Genomic DNA, 16165 nt, shown 5'->3' with positions numbered 1-16165 from the left:
ACCTTTTTTTTTTTTTTTTGAGACAGATTCTTGCTCTATCACTCAAACTAGAGTGCAGTGGCATGATCATAGCTTACTGCAGCCTCCAACTCCTGGGCTCAGGCAGTTCTCCCATCTCAGCTTCCCAAGTAGCTGGGACTAGAGGTGAGCACCACGTTGCCCAGCCAATTTTTTTTCTTTTTTATTTCTGTAGAGACGGGGTCTTGCTATGTTGCCCAGGCTAGTCTCGAACCAGTAAACTTTTTGTATCCCCCACTGCACCAGCACAGTACCTTGCAGGTAGGAAATTCTCAATAAACATTTGTTAATCAATCATCTAGAGCACAAAGCTGAAATATAATAAATTAATGCATTTCGTAAGCTAAAAATTCACAGGACTTTTAAAGTTCTGCATTATAAAAATATAATTTACATTATGATATTATAAGGTTAGTATCCCTTATCCGAACTGCTTGTGATCAGAAATGTTTTGAATTTCAGATTTTGGAATATTTGCATTATATTTATGGGTTGAGCATCCCTAATCTGAAAACCTGAAATCCAAAATGTTCCAATGAGAATTTCCTTCGAACATTATACCAGTGCTCAAAAAATTTCAGATTTTGGAGCATTTTGGATTTTCAGATTAGGGATGTCCAACCTGTATTATGTCCTTAAAATCTCAAAGATTGTTTGCATCTGTTCACAGTGCATTGGATTTGAGAATTTACAGGATCTGAGCGATAGAATCAAATAAGATCCCATATAGGAAAGGCAGTCTAGAATAATAGTGGCGAATGAGTTGAAATCAAGATGACAGAGTTCTAGTCCTGCTTTTGTCATGAAATTAGTGCATGATTTTCCATGAACTATTTACCCTCTCTGAGTCACGGGTCTCATCTGAAAAATGCGGATGAGCTATTTTTGTGAGTTAAACGATTCGTTATTCACAAAGTGAGGCTTTCTGGGGAGAGCAGAGATTGTACTTGAGCTTAAGCAAAAGGAGGGCGGGCTGTAGCTTTTAGCCCTCGAAAAGACTCCTTTACATAGTGGGAGTGGAGGGAGGGGCAGGGCTGTCCAGGGAGGACTCCCTCTCCCAGGGGCTGCAATTTGTGTGGTTAGAACTCCCCACTCACGACAAAGGAGGGAGCTGGGAGCTCCTGAGCTGTCTTATGAGCTTGTCTGGGTGTGGGGCAAAAGGCGCAGGGGTGTAATAGGGCTTGAAAGCTGTCAGTGGGCAAACATCAGAAATAGAGTCAGAGCTGGGCACAGTGGTTCACACCTGTGATCCAGCACTTTGGGAGGCCAACGCAGCAGTATTGCTTGAGACTGTGAGCTCAAGATCTGCCTGGGCAACATAGGAAGACCCTGTCTCTACAAAAATTTAAAAAGTACCCAGGCATGATGGCACATACTTGTAGTCCTAGCTACTTGGGAGGCTGAAGCAGGAGGACCATTTGAACCCAGGAGTTTGAGGCTGCAGTGAGCTATGGTTGTGCCACTGACCTCCAGCCTGGGTGACAGAGCGAGATCCTCTGTCACTCTGAGACAGAGTGGACTGAGCCTTTACTCCTGGCTTTGGCCTGCTCCCGTGATTGTTTTTCATAAATCCCGATTCATCTGGTCTTGGTCTTAACAATAAAGAGCGTTGATCTCTTAAAAAAAGTGGAGTCAGACTCTTTATTGCATAGTTATTATGCATAGCACTGTTATGAACATTTAAGTATGGCCTTCTTGCAAACTTATTACACATTTCTTTTGGGTATGTACCCAGAAGGCCAACTGCTGGGTTATGTGTTCAACTTTGGTAAATATTGCCAAACAGGTTTTCAACCTGACTTACCAATTATACCCCCTCCAACGTGTATGATTGTACCACAGTTTGTTTATCCAACCTGCAAGCAAGAGACATTTGGTTTGTTTTCAGTTTTTGTGATAACAGCAAAAAAAGCTACTGTAAATGTATGTGTGAAGGTTTCTGGGTGAAGATGGGTTGTCATTTCACTTTGGTAAATACGTTGTTTTGTTTTTTAACCTCTGAATTACTCTATGATTCCAGTTACTCATAGCTCTCCAGCTTGAGGGTTTTTTGGGGTTTTTTTCCTCCTCTTTTTTCCTCTTAGAATCAAGTGACCCTGAGAGGACGTGCACCACACCTGGGCCGATACGTCTTTGTCATCCATTTTTACCAAGCAGCGCACCCGACGTTTCCCGCGCAGGTGTCAGTGGACGGCGGGTGGCCACGGGCAGGTGAGCCGCAGTGAGCAGGCCCCGCTGCCTGCCTTGGGCCGACCCCACAGTCCTGTGCGTGACAGGAAGTCTCTCTTTCTGCCAGGCTCCTTCCGTGCCTCTTTTTGCCCCCATGTGCTCGGCTGCGGGGATCAAGTGATTGCCGAAGGCCAGATTGAGTTTGACATCTCAGAGCCTGAAGTGGCTGCAACCGTGAAGGTTCCAGAAGGAAAGTCCTTGGTTTTGGTGCGTTCCTCTTGTCCCTCAACTTGCTCCTCATGTGCCTGCCTGGCTGGCCATTTTGGGTGTCTGTTTGGCTCATGGAAATAATTCTTCCAAGGAATTGAAGTCATATTTGTAGAAAAATGTTTAAATTTTACAGCTGTCTTTTGCTCCCCAATAGATAAATAAGTAAATAAATAAATAAAGCACGTGACAATTAAAGTCAAGGGAACTAGACAGAAGAGAGCAGGCATCACCCCTCTCCACCAGACCCTGTTTCCTCATCTGACCAGTCTCTGGAGCATTTTTCACTCCTTTCTGCCTTTGGCCCTGCAGCTGCTTTCTCTCTGTTTCCCCCGCTTTTTCTAGTGCTCCTTGGGTGGTTTCTCCTTTTCCACTTGTCACTGTGTGTTGGCGTTCCTTCTGATTTGACGCCGAGCCCCTCATTGTGTCATTTGTCCTTGGATACGTCTTCCGTGCCCATCGATTCTGTTCTCTCCACTGTGGGAAGGATACTTACATCTGTGAAGTCATCTCTGACCTTTCCTGAACTCCAGTATGTGACCACCATCTCCTGCGTATCTGCCTGGCCAGAGATCTTGCAAGTCCCTTACTTAGTCTGCACCCTGCACAGCCCCGGTGTGCCCACCCTGTTCATCACCTTGAGTGATGGCAACCAGTGCCTGGAGTCATGCTGAGCCCCCTTCTCTAGCAGCTCTGCTCCCACATCTGTTACCACACACCAGGGTCTTTCTCTGGCATGCCTCCTGGAGGCAACCATTCTCTTCTAGCCCCGTTGTCCTCACTGACCATCCTTCCGCTCACCTGGACAGGGCCAGCCTCCTGCCAGCACTCCCTTCCTGGTCCACCTCTTTCCAGTGCCTCCTCCGCGTTCCTGGCCATTACCTACCTGACTGGAGGGCTAGGAGCATACCGTGTGACCCAGCCGCTTCTCTGGACTTCCAACAACTGATGGGATACGGTCCACTTACTGCCCTAGGATCCATGTGCCTCACTCAGGCCCTTATGACCCCCTAATTCATCTTTCATCCTCCTCTCTGCCATTGCCCTACTCCACGCCTCCCCCTCCCACACCTCACTCTCTGGCCATGCAAATCCATTCTCAAGCCCCTAGATATGCCATTTCTTCTCATGCCACCAGGGTTGCTCACACTGGCCCTTTTTCTGACATTTTCTGTCTGTTTCTCTACCTGGAGAAGTCCGGCGTACCTACTCACCCAGCTCAGAGTTCATTCATCTTTTTGTAAAGCCCTCCAGGAAGCATTGCCCGGACCCTCTGTGTGGCCCTCCAGGCCTCTGCATGAGCCTCCTCCTGTCTGAGGAAGTCGCCTGCCTAGGAGACAAGGGCTGCGTCTGTTCATTTTGCATCCCCTGTGCCTGGAATACCACCTGGTGTGTGGTGCTCGGCAAACGTTTATTGAATTGAATATCATGAGAGTAGTAGGCTCCCTGTAAGCTGTGAGCTGGTGAGCAGTTGACAAAGATGTTTGAAAATTTCTACAGTATTTGCTATAAGCATATTGTGATTTATACTGGCACAGGGAACCAAACTACTGTTAGTCATAATAGAGTACCAGGTATGATGTCAGCTCCAAGGACAAGCCATGGTGTTAGCTTCTGCATTGTTCTTGCCACGTTGGTTTGTTTCCCTTTAAAAATACAAAACAACCATCCCTGGAGATCCAGGGAAACACCAGGCATGAGTCACATGGAGCCCTGGCCATGCAGCAGACCCCTGCTTACCCCTAAGGTCCCATCACCCAGCCAGCACGCAAGGCTTTTGTTTCTCTGAGTAGAAGTTCCAAGGGCTCTGCCTGGGAACTCATCGTTCCCTGCATAGTAATGTGGACTGAGCCTTTACTCCTGGCTTTGGCCTGCTCCCGTGATTGTTTTTCATAAATCCCGATTCATCTGGTCTTGGTCTTAACAATAAAGAGCATTGATCTCAGTGAAGAGAAAGTACAGGTTGAATATCTCTTATCTGAAATGCTTGGGACCAGAAGTGTTTTGGATTTCAGATTTTTTTCAGATTTTGGAATATTTGCATAATACTTACAGATTGAGCATCCCTAATTCAAAAATCCCCAATCCAAAATGCTCCAGTGAGCATTTCTTTTGAGCGTGATCTTTGAGCATTATGTCAGTGCTCAAAAAGTTTCAGATTTTGAAGCATTTCAGATTTTGGGTTTTTCGAGTAGGGGTGCTCAACCTGTATAATAAGTAGCCTTAGGTCTGTGTCATCATTGGAAATTCTAAGACATGCTGGTGGATTTCTTTCAGGTCCGTGTTCTAATGGTGCCTACAGAAAACTATGACTACCAAATACTTCACAAAAAATCCATGGACAAGTCACTCGAGTTTATCACCAATTGTGGAAAAAACAGCTTTTACATTGAGTGAGTATCACTTTGTGGGAAGGCTCTGGAATGCGGAGGCACTCCCACATTCCTGACCAGCTGGAGGCCCAGGGAGGGGCTGGCCCTCGGATGTGTCCTCTTCCCCCCACTGCCCAAGAGAGTGTCAGTGAGTCCCAGGGGAAGATGCTCTTTCTCCACACTGACCTTCCCGTGACAGACTTTGCCATGCACTGCCTAGGAAAGATGACTGTCCTCAGCTGTGAACTCAACAGGGGCCCACACCCCAAGCTGAGATTCAGGGGCTGGTTAGGAGTTTCTCTCCCTCTCCACTGCTTCCTGTGTGCCAGCACAGATTCCTAAGACGTACCACACACGGTACCCTCCACTGGGAAGGACATCAGCCCTGAGTCCCACTCTCCTCTACCATCTAACCAAGCAGGGCGTGTCCAGAGACATGGCTCCCTGCCCTCTCTCCTTGTGTCCTTGAATGCCAAAAACTAGGACGGTCCTGAGTATCAATTCCTGCCGTTCTCTTCTGTGGACCCGCCCTTTCCCTGTTGTAGGGTTCCTGAGGAACCCAGGCGCTCCAGAGGCCCTGGGAGGCAGACACCTGCTGTGCAGTGACTATTAAGAGCAAAGGCTCTTAAGCGGCTGTGGATGTGAATGCTGCTCACCACTCCATAACCCTGCAGCCTCGGGAATGTCGCCTAACTTCTAGAAGCCTCAGTTGCCTTATCTGTGAATTGGGGCTTAGGCCTAATCGGTTGGGAGGTTGGGAGGTCATGTGGGATGTCACTAAGGCTTCCAGCACACAGCATTCAATGAATGTTAGCGATTCTCCTCCTCATTATCATTTTATGAGTTGTATTATTACACACATAGGTCTACTTTTTTGGTAACCACTTTATTGAGCTATAATTCACATACTATATAGTTCATCCTTTAGGTCTATTTCCACTCTTTTATTCCAGCTGTACAAGGTTCCCACTGACCTGTTCTGTGATGTCTCCTCCTGCGGCAGGTGGTAGGGGGAGGGTGTGGCTGTCACTGACTGAGTCTGAGGTGGGGTATTTCCCACTCTTCTCTGACTCCAGAACCATGAACCACTCCCACAGATGCTGCTGGGTGGAGCAGATGGTAAAGGCGAGGTTGAGGCCACTCCCATACACACCTCCCTGGGCATCACCATGAGTTGTTTCTGTCTCCACAGCCCCCAGACAGCCTCCAGATTCTGTAAGAATTCTGCCAGGTCCCTGGTGGCCTTTTACCACAAAGGTGCCCTGCCTTGTGAGTGCCACCCCGCCGGAGCCACCAGCCCTCACTGCAGCCCTGAAGGTGGGCAGTGCCCATGCCGGCCCAACGTCATTGGGCGGCAGTGCACCCGCTGTGCAACAGGCCACTATGGATTCCCACACTGCAAGCGTAAGTGCACGTTTCCCGTCACCCAAGGTCTACTCTGGTCCCGTGTAGATGATGCTCACTGGGGCACGCTTCTTCAGTGGCACTGTGCTAGAGACTCACCTGGAGATCTGGAGAAATGCAGATTCTGATTCAGGAGACTGGGCTGGGGTCTGAGTCTCTACATTTCCAATAAACACCCAGGTGATGCCCATGCTGCTGGTCCCTGGACCGCACTCTGAGTAGCAATGTTCTAGAAGATAAGTATTTGTGACTCCCCTGCTGTGTGACCTATGTACTTGGCAAAGCAGATGAGTGTGACAAGTCTTAAACCTCAGAGTCTGGGAGAGCTTGATCCCCTTCCTCACGGAAGCCCCTTCCATTTTGTCAGCCCAACCCAAACTCAGTTGAGACAGGACAGCCAGGGTCATGTGGCAGCACTACTCACTGAATGAGAACCCGTGGGAACTTTTATCTAAGAACCATCCTGTGGCCCGAGGGGTAGGGTCAGCTCACTTCATGTGACTGCAGTGCAGAATGCAGTGTGCAGAGTCCCCATGCAGAGGCCAAGGAACAAGGACTGTGCTGCCAGGTCGTGCCCTGACCCTGGGCTCTGGACGCACAGGGCACTGGGGTGATGTGGATGTAGAGCTGCTTCAGGGAGCCTGAGAGCAGCCTCCTACCAATTTCTAGAATCCTTCAATGGTCCAGAGGCCCCATATGAGTGGCACACAGTGGCAGCAAGGTGGGCTCCTTTGAGGGTCTATCTTGGAGCTGGCTAGCGCAGCTGCTCCTCATTCCGCATCCACACTGTCTGCCGCGAGTATTTGGGGTGGTTGGTCCTGACTCCAAGAAACGGGCCTTTCAGATCTAAACATTTCTCTCAGACCCTTTGGAGGCTTCTGGAAAACCCGGCAGTTGGTGGAGTGCTGCTGGAGCCCAGGCAGCCTCTGACCCTCACAAGGTATTTCTTTATCCCCTGACCAGCGTGCAGCTGTGGCCTGCGCCTTTGTGAAGAGATGACGGGGCAGTGCCGCTGCCCTCCCCGCACGGTCAGGCCCCAGTGCGAAGTGTGTGAGACACACTCATTCAGCTTCCACCCCATGGCCGGCTGCGAAGGCTGCAACTGTTCCAGGAGGGGCACCAGCGAGGCTGCCATGCTGCAGTGTGACCGGGACAGCGGGCAGTGCAGGTGAGCTGGGGGAGTAACCTGTCCGCTTCTGTCACAGGGAGGTTGCGCACCATCTGCCCACACACTGGTCGTCATCACTTTCCACTTCCCACCTGTCCAGGGGTGCCTGTGTTGACCCCAGTGTGGGCTTCCCAGCCAGAATGGGTTGCAGTGAGTAGAGTGATTGGCCTTAGGCTCAGAGCCGGGCAGAGCCTGCGTGGATGGATTACCAGTCATCTTGAGCCGGCAGCAGCCTTGCCCATTGACTCCAGCATGCTGTCACTATGGGACTGTGTTCTGTGTGTGCCATGAGGCAAAAGTGGGAGAGGAATGATACATGCATAACGAAGGTATCTGTGTGCTTTGCTGGGATGCCTTGTGGTGAGCACCTGTCCGTTTGTATTTAGGTATAAGCTTCATACGCTCCTTTTAGGGTTCACTGGCAGTGTGGTTAAGGTCAGCGCATGATAAAAGTCTGAAATCCCTCCTAGCTGAGGTGGGCTGGAAGGGGTGGTGGGGCCTCCATGGCAGGGCTTGGTGGGAGTTAGGAGGGAGTCAGGGTGAGCAGGAGACACGCTGGAGAGCCTGGCCTGAGAGTGGGGCTGCCCTCAGAGGACCACAGAGCAGTCCAGTACTTAATTGTTAAGGGACAGGTAGAGACCTTGGCTCATGCAGATGCTGCATTGCTGAGAGGTTTGGTTCAGGGGCTGCATTGGAACGTGGAGGCTGGTGTCACATGGTTCCAGGTGCTGAGGCTGATCTCAGCAGGGCTGGATGGGGGCTGCAGGGGCCAGAGAAAGGGTATGGCTCCAAAAGGAGGGACTGGTAAGAATTAGATCAGTGGTGATATGCCAGGGAAACTGAGTCAGAGGCCAGGCCAGGATGGCCGTGTGCAGGGGAAAGCAGAAGGTTCGCCATGCACTCCACTCCCTTCAGCACGCACCCCAGGCACATGGATGTTATGGAGTCTGTAATTTGGGTGTGAGAGGCAGGAGGGGCTGTGGCTGCTGGGGACAGGCCTCAGTGACTCCCACTTGAGGGTGGCTGTGGTAGTCTCCCGTGACTGCCATTAACAAATGCCACAAACAATGCTGAAATAACAGAAATTTATGCTTGTACATTTCTGGAGTCTAGAAACTGAAAATCAAGATGTCAGCAGGGTTGGTTTCTTCCAGAGGGTCTGCAGGAGAACCTGTCCCATGCCTTTTCGCTTCTGGTGTGCAGGTATTCCTGGGAATCCCTGGGCTGGTGGCTGCATCACCGCAACCTCTGCCTCCGCCATTCCATGCTGTTCTCTCTGGGCGTCTCTGTCTTCCTGTGGCGTTCCCTTCTCTGTGTGTGTCTCAGTCTCTTCTCATTTTCTTGTAAGGACACCAGTCATACTGGCTTAGGGCCCACAGTACTCTGGTATAAACTCATCTTAACTTAATTACATCTGGAAAGACCCTGTTTCCAAATAAGGCCACATTCTCAGGTACAAGGGGGTAGAACTTGGACAGATCTTTTGTGGGGATACAGTTCAACTCTCTATAGCAGCGATGTTCGCTTTTCTAAGGAAGGCCTCTTAACCACCCCTTTAATTGTCATCTGGTGCCTACCAACTCCTTTATACTACTGGGACATTGTAAGGAAGCTGGGAGAAAAACTTGAATCATGAAACATTCCAAGGCTTTAAAACCACAGGTGTGAGTCCTGCCTGAGTCAGGTCAGTCACTCAAGAACCGGAGGGGATGCCTGTGTTTAATCACAGGAAGTAAAGGAACCAAGGAGGAGATGGAGAAGCAGTTTTCTGACAGGAAGAGAAACAGTAGAGTTTTCAAAGGGAGTAGTTTGTCAACAATAAATCGCTGCGAATGGAACTTCACACACAATTTCTCAATGCTGCTGTCACAGAAAAAGAAAACCAAGAGTGCTTTAAAAAATGTTTTAATCTTGTTAAGGCACCAGAAGGTGATGGACGGATTTACTGTAGTATTTTATGTAAAAATTCTAAGGAGTTTTATTTTTAACAAACTCTCACTGCCAATGATAATTTAATAGACTGGAATATTCCCAATTCAGGATGGAGGCATGTCTATAGTAAGTTTTGCCCAAACCTGACAGCATCAACGGAAATGGAATCTTACCGGCTTGTATTACACTTAAACCAAGATGTAAAACTGTTTACTTTGACCTTAGGAAAGGGACTATAATAATCTAATGGGATAATGCATCTTCCCATGATCAAAGTGGATTTGTCATAAAAGGGCCTTGGCAGAAAATGTAAGAAAGTTTACATTACCGTAAATTGCACAAATTGCCCATGATAATTTCAGTGTAAATGCTGAAAAAGCTTTTGATTGCCTGAAAGGATTACTTCTTTATAAAATATTAGAGGAAAAACTAGAAGTTTTCTAGTTTTATGAAGAATATGTTTAGTATAGCTCATGTAAAATAAAAAATCAGAGATAACTAGAGTTTGCGAGAAAAAGAAAAACATCCTTTCACAGTCATATAACAGACTGTCCTGCAGTTGTACAAATCATCACAAACTGCAAAGCTGAAAAATTGCTCTTTTCAAATTGTATTTAATTACTTAGAGGTGTTCAATTTTATCATACTGTAAGAAAACCAAACTGTTACAAATATTCATCTACTTTAAAATGAATTTAAAAAATAATTTTAGCAATCCACAATGCTCACTCTTTACTGAAGTCAACCCCTTGTTGTAGTTTTAGAGGCAATGAGGATAAGTTGGAACCATAAAGCTGAGCCTTCGACTCACCTTTGTCAAGTCCTAGCTATGAGACTGGGCAAGTCATTTTGCCTTCCTGGCTTTCAGTTTCTTACTCTGTAAAATGAAGTTTGGTAAAATCATCTCTAACTTCCTATATAAATTTAAAATTCTGATTCCATTCCTTTTTCAATCTCTGATTGTATTACAGACTATATTGTGTAATTATCAAAAGGTCTATTATTCTGGCCAACTCTATTATATCAAGATCAAAAAGATGCTTATATTGATCAAAACTTCATTTTTTATAGCACAAGACAGCACATATATCTATTTATAGTGATGAAAAAGTAAATTTGCGTCTGCTCCTAATACTGGAAGACATGTGCCATCAGATTCTCTGAACACACAGAAGGGCTAGAATATCTTCGGAAGACTTTATCCATCTGTGTCAGACATGAGGAAGCTGGAGATCCCTGACAGTGAAAGCTGCTGTGCTGTTGACCACGTCCAAGCTATTTTCAGATTGATCAAAGGAGATGGCAGTCCACCTGGACATCCAGCGAAGCCATGTGTACCTCATGCCTTTTCAGAAGGACAGTAGCCACAGGAAAGATTTGGGGATGCCCTCTATCTCCACTCAGCTTTACTAAGCTTTTGTGTTAAGTGGAGAAATTAAAAACCAGAAAAGGTCATAGACTTGATGTTCTCAGAACAGAAGGGCTTCCAGCTAAGCGTCGATTCATGAGCCCTAACAACTTGGAGAGGCAATTTCTTTGATGCTCCTCATCAAATAATCAATGAGACTGGCCAGGCAATGTGCAGGCGCTGGGATGTGCTGTTGACACAGTGGTGACTGCTGTGACTGCCACAGAGAAGGAGCTCAGGGTTCTCACCCGCACGCCCTCTGTCGTCCTTCATCTTCTGTAACACTGGCAGCTTTTTCTCACCTCTCTGATGATCCTTCTCTGGCTATTTCACTGGCTTCATTTTTCTCCTTCTGCCCCCAGACCAAGAGGATGTGTGGTGTGAGTTGTGTCCTGTCTCTGCCGCTCACTGTCTGGGTGACCTCAGGTATATTACTTCTGTCCTCCGGGCCTTAGGTCTCCATCTGTAAAATAAGGATCCTGGAGGCACCTACCTCATAAAGTCCTTTAGAGGGTTAAATGTCTCCTGTGAACACACTGAAAGCAGCGCCTGACACACTCTGAGCACCCAGTAAGTATTAGCTGTTGTGGTTATTTGCCAAGGTCATGGCTGTCTGCCTTCCTCCCTCTATGCTTTGTCCCTGAAACTACACCCATTCTCCTGGCTTCAGCCACCCCCACTCCTGGATGATTCCCAGATCCACAGCTCCAGTCCTGCTCCTTGAGGGCTATCCTATTCCACCTTTATTGCATATCAACTCAACCTGGGTTCTCTTATTGACTTTATGCAGGTAGCCTTGGACAAGTTCCCTGAGCTCTTTGGGCTCCTGTCTCCTCACATCTATTATGAAAAGTTAGATTGGATAATCGTTAACTCCTGAATGCTACAATACTGACCCTATCTCTAAAACCCATGTCATTGCCTTCCCTTTCAAGCCATTTCTCCCTTTGGATTAAAAAAAATTCTACTTAATGATAACAGCTTCTTTCCAGTCCTTTAAGCCTGTAATCTGAGTATTATCTCAGAATCAACCCATTTTCCCTACAGCCAGTCAAGTGTCAACTTCTGGCAAGGGACATATTATCCCCCTTCCTTTCCATGGCTGTCTACTGCCTGGTTGAGTCCGTTTACCACTTCATGTTCAGATGATATTGATGCTTTCCTAGTTGACCTTCCTTTTCCTGGGTTACTCATTCATTCTTTCTTTCTTTTTTGGCTCTTTAAGAGGAATATGCTAAATTGACAATTATACTGGGATTCAAACATCTGTCTTTCCCTTAATTTTGTTCACAAATACATGGTACTGTTAGTCTGTGAACTTGAGACAATGTTGATAAATGCGTACATGTTTATGATTTTATCTCCTTTTTGATTTATGACAGGCTACCCTTAAATGTGATTTTATCTTCTTGGCATGTATTTTTGTTTGTTTTTGTTATTTTAATGAGGATGAAACATCTCCCTCAGTTCCTTGTGAAATTTTTTTCCTTTCCCTTAAATGTTATTTTGGATGTGTTTCGTTGCTCAAAGTGCATCTCATACCTATTCTATCTTGGGTACTGTGCTTCCTGTGGAAGGCACACATGTCTGTGGTCTGTTGGGGGCACCTGTTCTAACCAAGAGTGACAGTGCAGCATGGTGAGCGCCATATTGTGTGTGGGCTGTTATGGGAACACCATTTCCATGACATCACATTCTTTGCTGAAGAACCTTCCTTAATTCCCCATTGTCTAACAGGATAAAGACCAACTTTCCATGATTTGAATTCTATCTACCCTAACTTTTTTTTTTTTTTTGAGATGGAGTCTCGCTCTGTCACCCATTCTGGAGTGCAGTGGCGCAATCTCGGCTCACTGCAAGCTCCGCCTCCTGGGTTCACACCATTCTCCTGCCTCAGCCTCCCGAGTAGCTGGGACTACAGGTGCCCAGCACCATGCCCGGCTAATTTTTTGTATTTTTAGTAGAGATGGAGTTTCACCATGTTAACCAGATGGTCTCGATCTCCTGACCTCGTGATCCACCCGCCTTGGCCTCCCAAAGTGCTGGGATTACAGGCGTGAGCCACCGCGCCCGGCCTCTACCCTAACTTTTAATGCCTTTTTGTTTTTTCTACTTTCTTCTCTGGCTTGGTTTTCTCACTTCCTCTAAACACTTTTTGTCTGTATTCTGTTCTCCAATTATGAAAGGGCTTCCTCCTGCTCTCCTACTACCCCCAAATTATGCCTGTCCTTCAAGGATTTTTGTGTTAAAAGTACAAACTCAAAGAATGCAAGGAGCCTTCTATCAGTCCACAGAGATCGCCTCATCATCTCATTGGACAAAGCAAGTTGACTGCTTAGCCAGCTTCTCTCTTAATTTCCACATTCTAGGTCCTGTGTCCTCAGTGAAAACATGTCCACGTCAAGACTGACTTATTCTACTTTGTACCCTCCCTCCCATGTCCCCTAACACAGGAATGTGTGTGTAGAAGGCACTCAGTAATTCTTGGGTGAATAAATAAATAAGGTAGATTTTGGGCTCTAGATTAAAACTGGACTTCAACATGAGCATAATGTGAAGGGCCCTACAGTGTTTGTTTATTTATTTATTTATTTGAGATGGTGTTTTGCTCTTGTTGCCCAGGCTGGAGTGCAGTGGCATGATCTCAGCTCACTGCAACCTCTGCCCCCTGGGTTCAAGCGACTGTCCTACCTCAGCCTCCCGAGTAGCTGGGATTATAGGCATTCACCACCATACCCGGCTAATTTTGTATTTTTAGTAGAGGTCGAGTTTCTCCATGTTGGTCAGGCTGTTCTCGAACTCCCGACCTCAGGTGATCAACCTGCCTCAGCCTCCCAAAGTGCTGGAATTACAGGCGTGAGCCACCGCGCCTGGCCTCTACAGTGTTTAATGACCAAAGGATGCAGCTCACCCCAGCACATCTGGGCCTGATTCTCTGAGACATGGCAAGCACCCACCCATGCCCAGATGTTGTTACAAAACATTTGGCCGGGAGCCCCATTGCCATGGAGATAACTTCTCTTGACCTGCTTCCCCAGAACTGCTATTCTGCAGCTGCTCCTTGGGTACCAGAAATTCGCTGTGGAGAAACGTACCAAGTCAGGCTGACATGAGGTTGTTTTAAAGGATGTTCAGCCAGACTTTCAAGAGGAAGTGTCCTATTCCTTCCCTATTGTCATGGCACCACCAAAAACTTCCCTATTGTCATGGCAACACCAAAAACTGTCTTTGCACAGGATGCATAAGCTCAATGATCTAAACATTGCAGTACTCAAGAATATAAATATTGTTTTGGTTTACCCTGGCATAGCAGCCCCAGCGGGGCCACTCAGGGTCCTGTTTGCAGGCTGCTGCTCCCCTCCTTCTGCTCTGTTGGCTTTTTTCCCATCTGCTTTAGTGCTCTCAGCTGCTACCCATGTGCTGTGTGAGGCTCAGAGCTTGGTCCTATATTACTGACTGGCCACACCTTCTCAGTCACTCTCTTTCCACTGCATCTTCTCACATACATTCTAAAATAAATAAACAGGCCAGTCATGGTTTTGCTTCCCTTCTTCCTTGTCTGGACAAGCAGCTTCCACAGCTGCCCTTGCTGCAGGTACTCCTGTTCCTTTCATTTCCAGTGAAGTGAAAATATAAAATGCAGGCTTCAGGGTCGGGCGCGGTGGCTCACACCTGTAATCCCAGCACTTTGGGAGGCTGAGGTGGGCAGATCATGAGGTCTGGAGATTGAGACCATCCTGGCTAACACGGTGAAACCTCGTCTCTACTAAAAAAATACAAAAAATTAGCTGGGTGTGGTGGCGGGCACCTATAGTCCCAGCTACTTGGGAGGCTGAGGCAGCAGAATGGCATGATCCCGGGAGGCGGAGCTTGCAGTGAGCCGAGATTGAGCCACTGCACTCCAGCCTGGGCGACAGAGCGAGACTCTGTCTCTAAATAAATAAATAAATACACAAACCACACGCAAAAAAACAGGTCCTGTCTGTGTTACCTCACCTTCCAGGTCCCCACCCAGATCACTTGCTCAGGGGACACTCTGAGCCGTGCCCACCAATGGCATTCAGTGTGTGAATTACTCACCTGCCACCAGCATCTTATTAATGCACCCTTGGCCAGAAGCCCCCCGTGTTTGCTAAAAGAAACGTTCAGACCTTGGGATGCCAGTCTGCCAGGTTGGCATTTCATGGCAACACTGTCCCTCTGTGCACGGTGTTCTTTCCTTCACTGCTAGGAAAAGAGAAGCAAGGTTCACCCAGCCTATGTCAGGCCATCTCCAAAGCCCCTCTTCTCTTCTGAGGCTCCTCTTTCTGATAGCTTTTAGTTTGGGGGGGGTCATCTGCAACTCTCTTCTTTCGGTCTCTAGACCACCAGAGTCCTTGTGCTCCACACTTGCTGTCTCTCCAGAAATAAGGAATCAACTGGAAACAGGCTTTATTTTTTTTGCTGGACTGTCTGATTACATTTAGTCTGAGGGTCACAAGAAGAGAGCAGGTGTTATTAACCTGGGGCCAGGAACCCTCTTCTAGAGAATGCAAAATTATGTGTATATGAGAGTGAGTCTTTCTGTGGGTTTAGTGGACACTTTTCTGAGAAGATGGCCCATAGTTTACCCAGCTTTCCAACAGAATCTCTGATCCTCTCCCAAAGTTTACAATCTACTGCACTAGAGCCATCCACTTCAAGCAGAACATTTACACTCTGTACCTACATTGCTCTAAGTGTGGTTTTGAGGCTACTTCCTTATGGAATCATTTCTGCAGGGATCAAGCAGGGAGAGATGAGAGGGATGGGGATGAAAGACGGAACTTGCCAGCAGGTCTTGCAAGTAATGCTGAGTTAGTCCTTTTAGGTGTGCCCGGTGGACAGAAAGGCACCGTCTGCTCCCCTTAGCCCATGTCACAGCTAGAATAGTAATAGCAAATACTTACATGTGTGCAAGCAACTACTCTAAGGTTTTTACATGTATTATTTAATCCTCACAACAATCCTGTGAAGTAGATATTGTTATCTCCTTTTTTACAGATGAAGAAACTTGGTTGTAAAGAGACCAATTTGCCCAAGGTCCAGTAAGTGGTAGAGTTGGGATTCAAAGTAGGTTACCTGGTTCCAAGTTTACGTTCTTAATCACATACAAAATCCTTTATAAGCAGATATTTGCCAAAGGGAAATAAGCAGATATTTGCCAAAGAGAAACTTAATGGAATATGAAGAGTCGTATTTCACTTTTTTAGGATGGTCTCTGGGGTAAGATATTTTCATAGGTATTAGGAGATAGATGATGGCCTACATTTGGTAGTAATTGAACAATAAAATGTTATTCCCGATATGCGAATAAAAACATATTTCTAATACTTCCCTTAGTCCCACAGAAGAGAATCAGTGTGTAGGTAGATCCCAGCTCTGAATGCAGTGCTTGGTTCTCCAGGG

At 47.0% G+C, this 16165-nt stretch overlaps 1 protein-coding gene across 7 annotated transcripts in view; it reads left to right on the top strand.

Annotated features, from left to right (window-relative positions):
- Positions 1-16165, top strand: part of LAMA3 (laminin subunit alpha 3) — a 274694-nt gene that overhangs the window by 157904 nt on the left and 100625 nt on the right. For all 7 annotated transcript variants that reach the window (XM_074022716.1, XM_074022718.1, XM_015440095.3 and 4 more), the window contains 5 exons: positions 2103-2229; positions 2315-2454; positions 4732-4847; positions 6019-6230; positions 7194-7398. In XM_074022716.1, coding sequence (XP_073878817.1) covers positions 2103-2229; positions 2315-2454; positions 4732-4847; positions 6019-6230; positions 7194-7398 — 800 coding nt within the window. The remainder of the gene's footprint in view (positions 1-2102; positions 2230-2314; positions 2455-4731; positions 4848-6018; positions 6231-7193; positions 7399-16165) is intronic.

The sequence above is a fragment of the Macaca fascicularis genome, chromosome 18 (genome assembly GCF_037993035.2).
Source record: "Macaca fascicularis isolate 582-1 chromosome 18, T2T-MFA8v1.1".
NCBI lineage: Eukaryota > Metazoa > Chordata > Mammalia > Primates > Cercopithecidae > Macaca > Macaca fascicularis.
This window is presented reverse-complemented; position numbering and strand designations above follow the sequence as displayed.